The sequence below is a fragment of the Phasianus colchicus genome, chromosome 26, assembly GCF_987193195.1.
Source record: "Phasianus colchicus chromosome 26, bPhaCol1.hap1.1, whole genome shotgun sequence".
NCBI classification, from domain to species: Eukaryota; Metazoa; Chordata; class Aves; order Galliformes; family Phasianidae; genus Phasianus; species Phasianus colchicus.
The window spans coordinates 4036265-4052471 of record NC_143461.1 but is presented as its reverse complement, the minus strand read 5'-3'; the positions used below and the strand labels follow the sequence as shown (position 1 = coordinate 4052471).

Here is a 16207-nt window from a genome sequence, read left to right as displayed (position 1 = left end):
AGAAGAGCCTATTAGACACAAGATTGTCACCGCCAACAGAGCAGGATGAGGACAGCACTCAGAAAACACAATTTTTTCCTCTGGATCGAAATTCTGAGTTGGAAACTTCCCTCGGGTGCTGATGGCTGAGATGTAGCTCAGATGGATTCATTTTTGCATATACCATCATTTCAGGGGGATGATTATCTATGTGAACATCCTTCTTTGTTCCCTGCTGTAAGATAAGAGCTCCTCGCCCCCGCTCCCCCCTACCTTCCAACTTCTCTAACTGAGCACAAAGAGCCCAAACTGCTGCATCTCTTTCACTGTGCTGGATTTGACATGGCAGGTATCTTTGTTCTATGATAGATGTGGATTTTACAGTCCCTGCTGAACCTCAAACACTGCTAAAATAAAGTCCTTTCTGAGTCACCTATCAGTTCCTTACCACAGGATCTACTGTTTCAGTGCTTTAAATCAATTGCTAAGAGAGTCTTCTTTATTTTCCTCCACCCTCATGTTACAAAACGTTTGGTAAAGCAGCTTAACAGTGTCTGTCCTGTGATTTTTTTATAGTGAGGCGAATACACAGAACTGGATTTGGATTCAGGTGGATTATTAATACAAGTGTTACCAGGCAAAGCAGCGTTAGGATTTTAAATCTAGACCCACATTAAAACACAGCTAAAAAGGGATCAGATCTCAGGGTTCTGATAGCCAACAATTCTGAGGCTGCAGAGGGAGACTTTTTGCATTAACAGCACTGCAATAACTGACAGGCACACACAGACCCCCTTGAGCAGACTGTGAACAAAGCTCCCTCTCCCATCATTGCAACGACTCATTTCATCTGCATGTCCAACAGAATCAAGGTATGATTTATTTTGATAGAAAGGAAATGCTTTCTGTTCCACGTGGCGTTGTAACAATGTTTGTTTCTATTGAATGGAGCCATGCAAATAATTCAAGTCAGAGTGTACCAACAAAATGCTCTGGAAGCACACCTGTACTACAATGCTGGAAGAAATCTGTAGGTATAATCTTGCTATTCCACATTAATAAACAGCAACAGCATAAGGACAGGGAGACTGTGGTTCAATACAAACCTCAGAAGCCATTCCATTCTGATACTTCACGCTTTATCACACACCCATACAAGCACTCCTAAGTACAGCCATTCTCCTTCCCTTGCTGGAGTTCTTTTCTCAACATTTACTCCGCATTTTCTTTAGAGTGTGAGTTTATAGCAAAAATAAACTTTAATATCAGCCTATTTCACGTCAATCACAACAGCGAGTGGTACAAATAGTTTTGGAAATACAGTGTGCATCAAGGTCAGGCTCTGAATGGCTTTACTACCACACACTGTGTATTGCATATAATCCACACCGAACACAAGGCTGCATTCTTCTTTTTACAAGAGTGCATCTGTGCATTTGCATATATGCTGCTCCATTCCTTGAAGCTCCTACACTCAAACTCGAGGCACCTGTGTGCATGAAAAAGAAGCTTTAGAAAAAACACAGTACTTCAATGAAGAGCGAGAGATGTATGGGGGGCTCTCAGCAAACAGTGCTCTGGTGGAATAAAATACAAAGCTTGAATGAGGCAACGGGATGTCAATGCAAAGCCATGTTATAAAGCCTGCAAAGGGGCACTGAAATGTGTGTGAACAGCTGTTCTCACCCGAGCCACCCCTCTAAAGACACCTCGACATTGCAACAAACTCCAGCAAGTGACACAGCGTTGTGCCATCTTGAAAGACAGACCCACAGTTTGAGAAAGATCCCTTCAATAGACCAGAGCAGGAATTCTGTCTCCCTCACACAACGTGACTTAGCTTGGCGGTTGGGGGGGTTGGGAATCGAAAGCACTTAATATATCCTCTGATGGTTTGAGAAAACACCCCCAAAATACTACAGCGCTCTGTTTCAGGGCTTCACTTTGCCTTCCTTCACTAACTGCTCGTTTAGCTGACAAAGCTGCCTTAGAAAGCCATCATTAGGGCCAATCTCTCTCTTTTGTCGGACAGTGACCAAAGCAGACTTGACATCCATGTTCTGGCGAAGCATGAGGTAGGCGATGACCAGCGTAGGAGAACGGCTGTAGCCCTCACGGCAATGCACAAACACTTGTCCTGCAGGGAAAACAGGTCACAACGTGGGTTATAATGGAACAGAGGATGGAAATGCAGCATGAAATAAAGCGCAACAATCAGTCCTTCGGTACCCCGAGGACTCTGAGTTGGGAATTCTGATGGAGGTACGTAAAACTTGATGCTATCACTGATAGCTGCTACAGTCTGTCGTCATGGATAATGCAGAATTAATAGTTCTACATCACTCACACTACAACAGTGCTGCTGCATTATGAAGGCCAGCCTGCGTCTCTCTATTTCTCCGATCTCTATTTGAGGATGTCTTGTACCTAAGGATGACTGGGTACCAAATCAATGATGCACAGTTTAAAATACGCTGCAGACAGATGCTGTTTGTTATATACTGCATCTCTTCACACCCACCCTTCTGGCTGCTCTGCTGTCAATTCCCATGGTAACTCCGTGTTGGATCATACCTGGCTGCTTGTCTGGCTCTTTATGAATCACACTAATGCTCAAGTAAAAGAAACCACTAATTATGCAATAACAAGAACCAGAAGTACCTTCTGCCAGCACCAATGAAAAAGCTTCCAGCTAACTGATTAGGGAAAATTATTCCCATGTTTATTGGAAAAATGCTGACAGTTGGCATCCACCAATAATTAAGCAGGCTGCTGCTCCCTCTGAGAAACCTAACTCATTTTTATTGCTTCTCAGCTGCTTCCTCTTTGCCCTGCTTTTCCAGACACAAAATACAACCCCAGGCTTCCCCTCCAGAGTAAATTCTTTCCTGAGACCACAGAACAGATGAACCACACGTAGACTTGCTGAGGCCACGACAGGAAGCCTGTCACCATATTTGCCTTGAGCTGCATATTCTGCTCAGCTCCAGGCAAACCTCTAATCAGAAGCCAGTCAAACAGCTAAAACAATTAATTCTTTACATTTCCTGAGAGCCCGCAGCCATGAATGAGCAGGATTCAAAGATTCTTAAGCACGTAGAAGAGAACTGACTTCCTTTCTACAGTCAGAAGCAAAAGGGTTTCTGGCCTTCCTCTGTGAAAGGCAGTGAGAATCCTGGGCTGACCTGGGTACAGCAGCCCTGCCTTCACTTTGCTCCCCTCCAGAACCTCATGTAGCAACAAAGCTAAAATGAAACTGCAGGAGAGAACAGCACTGCATCCCTCATCACTTCGCTACTGCTTTTGCTCTACTCTTCACTGTCAAAAAAAAAACACCCCAATCCTATCGTATTTAAGTAGTGAGTTAATCTTAAACCTGGCTCCACCACCACCCAGCTACAAAGTTCTTTTGTTTCCCAGGGCAGGAGAACAGCAGCAGTCACAGGAGGCAATATTCAGACTGAAAGAATGGCAAAGTAGAAGCGCTGCTCTCAATTCTCATCAGCTCAGCTGAAGCTGGGGGGGTGGGGGGGGCAGACACAGCACAGCTGGCCTTGCTAAACACCTCTTCCAACTGCAGCCTGTATCAGTGGGTCATAGAACTAACTGCAAGAGCTGTCATTTAACTCCACATCACAGCTCCAGCTTCCCTTTTGCCCACTTCAGGGCAATGGAGTGGGAATCCTCATTCCTCTTTGCTTACATTTAGTCCTGAAGCAAGAAAGAAATGAAGCATATGTAGAAATGAGTGGTATGCTGCAACAATCAGAGCAGAAGCACTGTCTGACCCACTGCACTATGCCCCAGGATTTCTGCTCTGTGGAAACACAGTAGAGAAATGTGGCAATCAACAGCATTTCACCCATCATCTCCAGCCTTCCTGGAAACCCAAGGACAAATGGGGTAATTATCACATCAAATAATAATAAGATCATAGAGACAGTCTCTATTCTTACTGTGTATCTGGAAAGCAAACATACAGCAAGTTCAGCAATGCATTACCTGCATCATTTTTGCCTTCCAATGCTGTAAAACTACTTTTAGATCCTGTATTCACTTTCTGGGGCTTTCCATCTGTCTAAGGAATAATAAGGGCATGTCTTCCCAGACAGCCACTACTTCAGGATGCAGCTGCTGTTTCACTTTGCAAAGTCATCCCTAAAATGACAGACTTCCACTTAACATAACCTGGAGGTCCACATACACAGAGAGATGACTAAGATGTTTTGTTGAGTATTCAGGTGCCTTTGATGCCAAGACTTGATCTGAATCACTGGTTTGCCCGTCCAGCTGAAAATCTGAGCAAAGAACCGTTTTAAGCAGTGAAATAAAGAGCTAAACCATACGCAGCGTACAGAAAATAAGGCAGAAAGACATTTCAGTTTGCCTTACCATCCTTCTGGGAAAGTGCTTTCTCAATAAAATCAGCTGCCTCCTCAAAATATCGACTGAGGTTAAATTCCTGCGTATCGTTAGCTTTAATGCCATGGTATGTGATGCCTGTGCCTTCATAGAATTCTGCATTAGTGTTCACATGCATGAATGACTTCCCCTCTGCTGCATTCAGAACATGGGTTATCCCCAGGCGCTGCAGCTTCATAATGTTCTTGGCTATGAACCTGCGTGATAAAAAGTGTCAAGAAAATGATTAGAACTCGGTGTCTCGGTATTCATGACGTCCCCAAAAGCTGCTGATAACCAAAAGGTTTCTTTTTTTTTTTTTTTTTTTTCTGCTCAGGGGTGCTAAATACGTTCGAATCAGCTAAAGATTTGACAGGCAGAAATTATGTAGAGCCTTGGTCACTCCTTGAGTGTCAGAGAATGCTCCTTTCCTGGCTGGGAGCCGAACAGAGAACACTGAGACTTTAATCCTCTGCTCCCTACGATGGCACAGTTATAACTCTGAACATCAAACTCTGACCCAACTCAGAAAATTTAGGAGATAACAGAAACGCCTGGGTAATTGCCCCTATGATGAACCGCTTTCTCCGTACTCTAATTTAAGAAGCAGTTACAAGCAGCCTCTGCTGGCAGCCCCCAATGCTCCTTCTCAGGCCACGGGAATACAGAAACACAGAGAGTAAGATTTATGTTATCACGCTGTGTGGACAACGTTCACATAATTCAAGGCTTTATGAACATCCAGAGCATTCCTTGTCTCCTAATGACCGTTCACCCCTTAAATGATCCTTATGCACGAATCCTTATGCACGAGTGAAGTTTCTCTATCTTCTCTCTGGTGCCAAACGACCGTGGCAATGGGCCAAGTATTTGTAAAGACTTCATTACCCAAACAAATGTTGACAGATTTTTCCATCTGGCAGGACATCATCTGTGCCAGGGGACAAATATCAGTGCCAAGGGAATTCTGCTTGCAACACAAAAGTAAATCCTACAGAGCAAGGCCAAAACTAAAACTGTTAATTCACCTGCGAGCTCCTCTGCTTCATGTGGTGAGTGTAGGGCACAAGGAACAGTGCGTGGCTCAGTGCTTATCTGATAGTGGTTGGGATCAGTGTGAATCTGCTTTGCACCTCACCCAAGCAAATAAACCACATCTTTAATATGGAGCAAAAACTGCCCCATAGCACCTTTTCATTTCGACTCTGACGTTCGTGCAAAATCGCTCCTTCACCATTCAATTTAATGCTAATTTTGGGAGAATGTCTTTCAGATTCCTTACTGCACTTCGAGCCCATTAGGAACAAAGAATTGCTTTGTGGGTTCACCATACACGTTCAAGAAGCCAAAAAACTCAGATACGTGCTCTGCAAGCATGGTAAAGATGCATTCTGTCCAGCTGTCCTGCTCATTTACCATGAGATTACACTCAAATATATCCTGACATTGGCCATGATAGGAAATTATTTGTACTTCTGACATTATCTGAATTGTCTGGCTGTGCTGCTGCCTGAAAAACACATCTGTGTGAACGTCACCAACCTAATAATTCTTGTTTTAGTGATGTTACATTCTGACTCATCAGAACTCTTGTCTGATCGCTTCAAAAGGTTACAACTGTCTGCTCTGATATGCAAAAGCTCTCTTCTATTTTATCATTTCACCTCTGTGTTTGCATTAATGATAACTTCCATGTGCTGCAAGACGTGGTGCTTGACAGACAAATTGCAATCCCACGCTGTGACCCCATTCAGTCTCATCCTCCTGAACGTCTCAGCGCTGTTACTTCTACCCAAGGATGAGTCATTCATAAGGAGAGAAAAAATATGCAAAATGTTGTAAAAGGCTTCGAGCAGAACTGTCTGAATTCTCACTCAGATGGCTTAATTTCTTCCCACGAATCCCTGTCCAAACTCTGTTCAACTTCTGTCTCTTTCGTGCTGGGTGTTGATGCCAACCTCTCCGTGGTAAAACTCTCTGTGGATGTCATTACTCTGTAAATTCTCTCTGTTATAAAATCCCTGCCCCTGGGAGCTGTGGGAGCAGCCTCACATTGCAGGCAGTGCTTGATCCCTCCAAGCCAGAGCGGAGATTTGTCAGAGCAAACGACCGCATGACTTGATTCTCCTGCTCCCAACATGAAGTGCTCCCAGCAGCTCTGCAAAGACAGTAACATTTGTGCAGTGAAGGCTGAAATGGAGAAGGGAGCCGAGCACAGGGCTGAGGTCTCCAGCTCCGAGCAGATGCTGGAGAACAGAATGGGATCAAAGAATGCACTGCGGACACAGGGCCTGAGCAGCTCTGTGGCACACGCAGCTACTGCTGCCCTGTCACCCCACAGCATCCCATCCCATCCATGGGCGAGGATAGGAGGCAGTAGGGGAATCACAGAACTGCAGGGCTTGGAAGAGAACTTCAGAGATCATTGAGTCCAACCCCCTGCCCAAGCAGCTCCCTACATCAGGTCGGCACCCAGATGAGGTCAGAATATCCCCACAGAAGGAGACCCCACCACCTCCCTGGGCAGCCCATCCCAGTGCTCCGTCATCACCCTCACCCTGAAGTTCTTTCACATATTGGTGCACAACTTCCCACGCTCCACTTTGAGCCCATTTCCCCTCGTCCCCAGACAAGAACCTGCCCACGTCCCTTTGCCTCCCACCCTTCAGATATTTATAAACACCAACAACCTCCCCAAAATTAGAAACCCCCAAATTAGGAATTAGGAAGAAACTCCGAGCCACAACACGGGGCGTTGCACTCCCGAGCTTTGCGTGCGCTTCATTCAGCCGCTCCGCCCGCAGCCGGGCTCTGCAGCAGGTGCCATTTATGGGCAGCGCCCGCTGGGTGCCATAGGAGCCCGTGCTCAGGCCCCGCACCCAGCCGGGCCTTGCGGCTCCCCGCATCTCCCTGCGGATGCCCTGGGAGGGGGGGGGGGGGGGCGGGTCGGCCCCTCCCGCTGCTCTCAGCCCCACGCAGCCCCTCCTGGGCCGCCCGCTCCCGGCCCGGCGCACTCACGCGTTCCCCACGTGGATGCGCGGCACCACCTCGTTGCTGTGCGCGCTCGGCAGGCTGTAGCAACCGCTGCCGTTCGCAAGGAGGTCGTTCAGTTCCTCAACCGAGATTCGATAATCGGACATGGCCGGATCCGGACGGTCGCAAAGCTCCGTTAGCTCCGCCGCTCTGTACGGATCGCCCCGCCCCGCCCGGCACCGCCGAGAGAGGGGCGGAGTTGGAGCGGATGGTCCGGCATAGCGGGCAGGCAGGGCGTTGCGTGGGGATATGGACGGAACCGGCATCACCGTGAAGCTGATCCTGATCGGAGACAGCGCCGTGGGGAAATCCAGGTGGGATCGGACCGGGACCGGGCGGGGCGAGCAGCTCCGCGCTGTGCGCCGCAGTGCTGAGCGGGGTTTGTGTTCGTGCAGCCTTCTGCTGAGGTTCGCTGAGGGATCCTTCGAGCCGAGCATGAAACCGACCATATGTGAGCCGGGGGGCGGGGGGGGCCGGGAGGGGATGGGGGGGGTCTGGGGTGGATGGAAGGGGGTCTGGGGGGGGGATGGGGGCTGTGATGGGATGGGGGCTGTGAAGGAATGATGGGGGTCTGGGAGGGGATGTGGGGGTCTGGGGAAGGATGGAGGGGTGTCTGGGGGAGGGATGGGGGCTGTGCAGGAATGATGGGGGTCTGGGAGGGCATGGGGGCTGTGAAGGAATGATGGGGGTCTGGGAGGGGATGGGGGCTGGGAAGGAATGATGGGGATGTGGGAGGGGATGTGGGGGTCTGAGAGGGGATGGGGTCTGGGAGGGGATGGGTCTGTGAAGCAATGATGGGGGTCTGGGAGGGGATGGGGGCTGTGAAGGAATGATGGGGGTCTGGGAGGGGATGGGGTCTGGGAGGGGATGGGGGCTGTGAAGGAATGATGGGGGTCTGGGAGGGGATGGGGGCTGTGAGAGGATGGGGGGGCTGTGAAGGGACATTGGCTGTGAGGGATGGGGATGCGGGTACTGTGAGGGGATGGAGGCTGTGAGGGGACCAGGGGCTGTGAAGGAATGGGGGCTGTGAGGGGAGGGGGGCTGTGAAGGGACATTGGCTGTGAGGGGTTGGAGGGTCTGTGAGGGGAGGGCATGGGGTCAATGAGAGGAGGGGGTCTGTGAGGGGATGGGGGCTATGAGGGGATGAGGGGTGATGTGTCAGCATGGAGGCTGTGAGGGGACATTGAGTTTGGGGGTGTGAGGAGATGGGGATGGGGGCTGTGAGGAGATGGAGGCTCCTGTAGGGGAACAGAAAGCACTGTGAGGGGTAGAAGCTGCGAGGGGGGGAGGTGGAGGGGATATTGGGTGTGAGGGGACAGGGTGCTGTGAAGGGATGGGGTCAGTGGGGGGACAGGGAGGGCTGTGAGGGGATGGCAGTGAGGAGCTGCAGACACCGCTGTTCCTCCACATTGTTCCCACAGCCTTTCCCCTCTTATTTTGCATCTTAGGTGTTGATTTTAAAGTGAAGAAGATGGTGGTAGATGGCCACACGGTGCAGCTTGCAATATGGGTAGGTTTGGTTTGTTTGGGGCAGATGTGGGAATGGAGAGATCTCCTCTAGGGGCTGTGCAGCAAACGATCTGTGTGCTGTATTGGACACACAGCGGATGCTTTATTTTGGTTGAAATGATGGGAAGAAAAATGCTATTATTTATGAACCGTGTGAAGGTTTTGCTGCATTTGCCAGGAAACTCGAGCAATTGCCTCAAACTTCTGGTGCTGTGCTTCCAGCATGTGGAAACTGGGAAATGGGAGTGCAGAGTGTGTTCAGGTTTACGTGTAATGTTATTAAAGCACTGAGTGTTTTCTCCTAAATGGACCATAAGCCCTTGAAGGGTTTTTTCAGGTGTAGGGGCGTATTTGAGAAACAAGACCCTATTCTGGATTAAGCTATTGGGACTACTGGATAGAAACGTGCCTAAGGCTGGTGGTAACAAAGTGAATATTGGTGTCAGAACTCATGTTATTTCTTGGGTTTTCTTTATGGCTCTGTGTGTGGAAAGTGGAGTGGGACTGTTGAGGTTGCAGCTGTGTGTGTTGGCTGTGTTCTGAGCAGAGCCTTGCTGGGAGTAATGGGAAAACCTCATAACCACGCAGGGGTTTGCCTCCTTGCTGTGGAATGGAAACCTACACAGGTTGTGTAGCTGGAAAAGGTGCTTTGCAGCAATAACAGCCATCTGGAGAGGCTGCTAATGAGCTGGAAGGGAAAACTGGTGCTTGGAGGATGTTAAATAAAAGCTTCGATGTGTGTACCAAGCATCAAAGTGAAGGAGAGGCTTCAACTTTAGTATCTGTGTGTTCATTATAACCTCGTTAGTAAGCATAACCTGTACTAAGTGAATACACTGCAGGTCTAATAAAGTAGAAATAAATGATAACATAGCTGGTAGTCTGTCTATTACAATCTGTACATAAATCTAAACACTTCTTTGGTAATAATAATAAACGGTGTCACTTTTTTTTTAACCTTCTGATTGTTTGTTCTGTGTAGAGTGGAGTATTTGGAAGATTCATAGAAGGGCGTGACACAACTTAGCAATAATTGAATAAAACTACTTATTGCTGTTATTTTGTTGTTTGTTGTTTCCCCCAAGGACACAGCGGGTCAAGAGCGCTTTAGGACACTGAATCCCAGTTATTACCGAGGAACTCAAGGGATTGTTTTAGGTAGGAGGAGTATGGGAGGGAAATGTGACTGCAGGAAGCGTGGTCTTACAATGTAATAGGACTGCAAAAGGGAACTGAGAAAATCAGGGGAACAGCTGATCAGTGTTTTGTTTCCCAGCGCTTTGAATCGTTAGCTCAAACTCTGAGTATGCAAAACTGCTGGTAGGAAATTCTGCTTCTTCAAAATGTTTTGCCTTTCCACCAAGTCAGCCTGCAAATCATTGAGTGAATCGTCAGCTTTGTAATAACTGTTCTGGTTAGAAGGCAAATTGGGTTTTGCCTTTTGTTTCCCTTAGCGTTTTTACTGTTTATTTGTATTTATTTGTTGGTGATGATTGATGTCATTTGCTATGGAACACGAGATTTGCAGCACAAGGAATCCATGCTTAGTCTCTCTCAATGTGAACAGCAATTAGAAAAAGAAGGGAGTCATTCTCAGGGGTTGTGAGGGCTGAACGTGTGCAGAATGTTTTTTTTTTTCTGGCCTCAGTGCCATTATGAAGTAAGTGCTGATCAAGACTTTGCAGCTGCTAAGCTCCTTTTCTTCCTTTACCAGTGTATGATGTTACAAGGAAAGACACTTTCACAGGCTTAGAGAGCTGGCTGAACGAGCTGGAAATATACACCACCAAAAGCAACACTGTGAAGATGTTGGTTGGCAATAAAACTGATAAGGTCAGTTCAGAAATGCATCGTCTTACGCTCTTCTGCAGATGACTCAATCATGAGACGGTATAAATGTGAGATAAGCTCTGAAACCATCACATTTCTTGTGTGAGGAGGTGATAGGCTCTGGAACTTAGGCTGGGCAGGCTCCTTTTGCAGCCCCATTTGAGAAGCAGCTTGTGTTGGAATTTTGTGGATGTGCTCCTGGAGAATGCAGTTAATGAGAGAGATTCAATTATGGGAAAACAGTGGAAGTTTCTGGCTGGGAACTGTGAAATACGTTTTAAATTAACAGCAGTGCAACAGAACAGCTCCTCTGCCTCTTTGAGCCAACCGTGCTGTGGGCAGGAGGTTGGAAGGGCTCTGCTCTTACCTTCAGCTGGCTGTTAATCATACATCAGTGTGGGTGAGGTGCACACACCTCTGTACATCTCTGGGCATTTTGGACATGTCCTAGATGCACATCACTTAGCACTCTTGCTTTACTTCAAGAGGTTTCCACCGTGGCTATGCTGAAGTAGATAATTGGAATTCTTAGCTGCCTGTGCATCTGCATCGAGCAGTTTGTACTTGTCTTGGGATTTTGGGGAAATCCTCTTTTTCCACTTATCAAGTCTGACAAATTTCAGACATCTTTGGTATGCTTTTTCAGCTATTTGACTATTGTAATTTCCTTTCTGGCATTTCCTTTGCTCCCCCTTGATTCAGAAGATAACAACACCTTTATTTCCTGCTCATTTGATGTTGCTGTTCTTCAGTTTGACCCTCCGTTGGCTCTGCCTGACACCAATACGACTGAATGCTTTTAAGCTGACTGTAGAGGGAGGGATATTCAGTTGATGGCTGCTACGTGATTTTATAGACTTTTTCTTTCTTTCCAGCAAAACTTCAATTCTACAGTGCTGCTTTTCCAGGGAGTTCCTTAAACTTGCAAATATAGCTTACTCGAGTCATGTTCTTCATTCATCTCTGCAGCCTGATCGGGAAGTAGAGAGAAGAGAGGGACTTCAGTTTGCTAAGAAACGCTCGTTGCTGTTTATAGGTATGTGACTGTGCCAAAAATGTGTATGGTCACGGATTGTTCTATAATTGAAAGTGGGTTTTTTTTCTGATAGTGAGATTCCTTCCTGCGCTGTGTAGGCACGAGTTCTAGATTCTCTTGAATTTTAAGGTCACTTTTTAAACTCACAGTCTTAAAGGCTGGAGGCTTGCAAATAAGATGAAGTCTTTGATTTTTTCCTCCTTTTTTTCTCCCTGCCCGCAGAGACCAGTGCCAAAACAGAGGATGGAGTGCAGCATGCCTTTGAGGAACTAGTGATAAAGATCCTGCAGACACCGAATCTTTTGGATAAAAGCACAAAGAAGGGAGTCCAGCTAAAGGAATCGGCACAGCAGGAGAAAAGCTTATGCACTGCATACTGTCCACTTTCTTAGATCTGCAGGTGCCTGTTCTGTCCAAACCAAGTGCAGTTCAGAAGAATATACTAAGGGCTTTCAGGAGCTGCTCCGTGCCTTGTTTGACCTGCCACAATTGTGCAGATTTGATATCAAACTGATTAACAAAATACTCTTTTATTCACTAACAAAGTACAGTTTCTTTCTGTTGTGCACATCTGATATCTCCAGGTTATCAATTTAATGCTTTTTCTGATAGCTCAGATTTGTTACTAGTAAATCATACTACTCTAACAGTATGCTTTTGACATCTAATTTTTCTAGAATTCCTGCCTTGGCATAAAAGAGTATTCCATTCTGAAATATTGCTGTAAAGCTTCTCTTCCCCAAAGTGGCACAGGAGTCTTTCAGGCTGCCAGCCTCCCTTTAATGCACTTCCTGCTCAGGAGTCACCCTAAGCAGTGACATTACCACTCTATTTCAGATGGTTTTAAGCAGTCAGAATCACTGTGGGTCTGCAGACAACAAGCTGAGTTGCTGCTAAATGTGAGGTTTATAGTGAACAGTCGTATTCAGTAACATTCAGCAAGAAGCAAATGCTTTCTGTGCAGTACACTGTAGGTTATCCCTTGCTGCTCTTAATTGCATGGTGCTGAGGATCAGAGGTGCTTTGGAGTCATCATTTTGTGCCAGCTGGCAGCAGGGGTACTTCTGCAGTTAACAGAGTAATCTGCAAACCTGTGTTTCTACTCTCATTCAGCAATCGCAGGGTGAGAGGTTGGTTCAGTATAAAATGTGTTGGTGATAGAAGGTTGTGCACTAACAGGAGTATGTCCACTGGCAATTTCATTATGAAGTTCTACAAGACAGCTGCTGCTTTTTACCTTCTTTCTGCTCCAAAACTCACTGCCTTTTCTTGAAAACAAGCTTTGAGTCATGGAAGATGCTGGCCTTGGTTCTGGCTTGGTAGCAATACTGCTAGGAAGGGACTAAGTAAAAACCTCAGGATGTTAAAAGTGTTTAAAATGGAAGCTGGAGTGTTAGGAGACAAATGACAAATCCAAAGATGTTGTGTCATTACAGGACGTTGTCAAACTGGAACAGAAATGTTGCCTTTCTCTTAGGATGCACATTTTAATCCTTTGCTATCAAGTTAAATTATTAGCAGGAGGGCTTTCCTGAGTGACACCAGGGATCTAACATTAATGCTGCTGTACAACAGCTGAAGGCAAGGTGTATAAACCTCAGCTTTCCTCTGGAACTATTGCAGCTTGTTCTCTATAAATGCTCTGGAGCTGTTTTCATCTGTGAAAAGCATGCATGAGAAATTGTTACAAGAGAATAAAATGCCTTTATTGGGTTTTTACATCTGTTTTTCTTTGTCTTGCAATGGGCCATATATCACCTCTATTGCAGTCAGTCTGAGGAAGGCGATGACAGATTCTATTGTGGTGTTTGATGGCTTTATCAATGGAAACATCTGCTCAAAGCCAGCTGAAGGAGCGCTCCTTATACCTACATCCTTGTTTCAGTCTTTAAAACACCCCTGTGAAATAATGTTCATTCGTATCCACTTCTAAGAGCAGAAGTTTCAGTTGGTGTGCCCTACAGCAGTTGGGTGTGCATGCTGCAAGCAGCTCACCAAGGGATGGAATCCTACCATCTGTGAGCAGAGTGTGTCATAATTCAAGGTCTGGAATCTCCAAGTACCACTGCAAGCAAGAGCATGACCACCAAAAAGAGACTGGAAAATCAAATTTGGAAGACGGGAGGCCTTGGCAACTTGAACAAAGGCACAGGATCAGGTGGGAGGGACATATGGGAACGGGGGGAGATAAATGACTGCTGATCTGTGGGGTGTAAAATGGCCTCTGCTGGTTGTGGTGGTGTTTTGGTGACAAGCCACTAAGGTGCTCACTTTCCTATGTTTCCTGGGGTTGAGGTCGAGGCTGGAGAGAAGAAAGATGACTTCTTGTGCTAGTGAACGTGGCTGAAAATATGTCAGCATAGTCTAAGAGCTGTGATAAAGACAAAACGGGGTGCTGTGGGCTGACTTGGGTTGCTGACCAGAGAAAGGCTGCATGGAGGGATTTGGTAATATCACAAAACTTGTTTTCACTTCAGGCTTTTTTTTTTTTTTTCTGTGTCTTTCAAGCAAGACATTGGGTGGACAAAATGCCTCTGCACGCACAGAGCTGGCAGCACGTTAACCTGAAGAAGATTCAGGTACTTGTAACCCTACATCTGTGTGATAACACTGCTAGCAGGGAATCTGCTGGAACACAGAGAGCAGGGTCACAGAATTAATGTGAGAGTAAGGGCAAGAAAAAGAAAACAGAATGTTATTACTTTTATGTCAAGTTTGTTGATGTATATAATATATAATAGAGAGTGCTGGGAGATGAAAAAAAGGAAGCAGTGACAAAGCACAGCTCCAGAGCCTGGTGGTTTGGGGATGTGGTTGAGCACAGAATTTAGGTGTTTGTTTTTAAACATACATGGGCAACATAACAGTGAGAGCCAGCCCGGGAAAGAGACTCATGAGAACAGCACTGCAAACTTTCTCTTGCACAGGAGGATCAAAAGCGAATCAGTCAGATTGAAAGAGACAACAAGAAGCTCATTGAGAACCTTGCTGCCATCCAACGAGGGCCAGCAAGGGTGGATTGTTGGAATGAATGCTTACACAGGAGGTAGCTGCTGTACTACCCTTCCTTCCATGTGCATGGGTGGGAAGGAAGGGTGCTTTTTTCACGCATCCTCTCCTTCCTGTTTGTTTTTCATTTCTGCACACAGGTCAAAAAGTGATAAACAGAACAGGAAAATAATGACCATCACTGTGGAAAATCATGGACTTCTGAAAAAGCTTGATAACTCTAAGCCTACCTACGATCAAAAGAAGTTTGAAATGGAATGGCAGGCACGTAGCTGAATTTTTGTATACCTCTGACAATTAGGATTAAGATATCTTAAAGTTCTCAGGTATGGATGTACCTAAAGCTTATGGCCACCACAAAGACCAAATCCTGGATTGAATAAGTGAGTAGTAGACAGGAGATGTGACTGTGAGTGGTGATTGGCCTACAAAGAAGTGGATGAGTAAGGGCAGAAAGAAAGGATGGAGTGTACTTCCTTAGGTGTTGTGTTGTTTAACAATGCATAATTAGACTTGGTGATAAAACCCACGAATCTTTTTTCCTTGGCAGAACATGAGGCATTTTAAATAGACTGCCACGCAATGCTGCATCTCCTCCCAAGAGATTGAGGTATGTTCTTATACATCAGGTGCCATTTCCTAAAAGCAAAGAGGCTGGGGTGGATGTAGCGGGATTCTAATCCATGCACATGTGAAATGTGTATGTTCTACAGAAAATTGCCATCTTAACTCTAATCACAGAATCACAGAGTGGTCAGGGTTGTAAGGGACCTCAAGGATCATGAATCTCCACCCCCCCGCCGCATGCAGGGCCGCCAACCTCCCCATTAAATGCTAATAACAAATGTGGCTGGAGATAAACTCAGCTGGCTTCGAATAAGCTGCGTGTCTGAGTGTTCCCTGGATGTACTCTGCACAATTCATTTTAGAAAGGAAAGCAGTTCAGATGCAGTCAGTGTAAGGATGGAAAACTGCCTGACAACTTCAGGTACCGTGGCTGCTAACCACAGCTCTTCCTTTGACACTACAAACCATAACAATATGAAAGGCTACATTAATTTCAAGCACAAGGAGGGAGAGAGAGGGAGAAGGGAGAAAGAGGTTCAGTTTGCTTAAATATTTTGACTTAGGGTTTTTGGTACCACTTACAAAGCAGGACTTCAAACTCAAATAAGTTTGCATGCTGACTTTCTTTATAATCTCTTCTTTTCGTCCCTCTTAACTGCAGAGCACAAACCAGGCCTGGCCTTGACTCAGTATTGTCTGAATTGGAATCTTGTCCTGGAAATAGACATCTGTTATGTGTACCTTTTCCTAAGGCTGTCAGAATAAAGAGGAGAATACATAGAAGCGCTGACTGTTTTTTCTCTTTAGTATATACTTCCATATTCTCTCTCCATCATTTACTTT

The 16207-nt window shown here is 46.1% G+C and overlaps 3 protein-coding genes across 4 annotated transcripts; 2 read left to right on the top strand and 1 right to left on the bottom strand.

The window, feature by feature from the left end:
• Window positions 1-836: 836 nt before the first annotated feature.
• On the bottom strand, window positions 837-7679 carry DUSP3 (dual specificity phosphatase 3). Its single transcript, XM_031600825.2, has 3 exons — window positions 7399-7679; window positions 4372-4598; window positions 837-2116 (listed from the first exon to the last, which is right to left on the bottom strand). The coding sequence occupies exons 1-3, from the start codon at window positions 7677-7679 to the stop codon at window positions 1911-1913; spliced, it is 714 nt and encodes a 237-aa protein (XP_031456685.2). The 3' UTR covers window positions 837-1910.
• Window positions 7594-13627, top strand: LOC116233747 (ras-related protein Rab-18-B-like). Its single transcript, XM_031600826.2, has 7 exons — window positions 7594-7727; window positions 7809-7864; window positions 8862-8923; window positions 10008-10080; window positions 10637-10755; window positions 11722-11788; window positions 12011-13627. The coding sequence occupies exons 1-7, from the start codon at window positions 7663-7665 to the stop codon at window positions 12178-12180; spliced, it is 612 nt and encodes a 203-aa protein (XP_031456686.2). The 5' UTR covers window positions 7594-7662; the 3' UTR covers window positions 12181-13627.
• Window positions 13628-13732: 105 nt separating this feature from the next.
• CFAP97D1 (CFAP97 domain containing 1) lies at window positions 13733-16147 on the top strand. Of its 2 annotated transcripts, none has more exons than XM_090125350.1 (6): window positions 13733-13946; window positions 14297-14367; window positions 14716-14834; window positions 14938-15061; window positions 15348-15407; window positions 16026-16147. In XM_090125350.1, the coding sequence occupies exons 1-5, from the start codon at window positions 13868-13870 to the stop codon at window positions 15366-15368; spliced, it is 414 nt and encodes a 137-aa protein (XP_089981476.1). In that variant the 5' UTR covers window positions 13733-13867; the 3' UTR covers window positions 15369-15407; window positions 16026-16147. The 2 variants fall into 2 exon arrangements, with proteins under 2 accessions (XP_089981476.1, XP_089981477.1); XM_090125351.1 differs by having other exon boundaries at window positions 13814-13946; window positions 14301-14367.
• The last annotated feature ends 60 nt before the right edge of the window (window positions 16148-16207 follow it).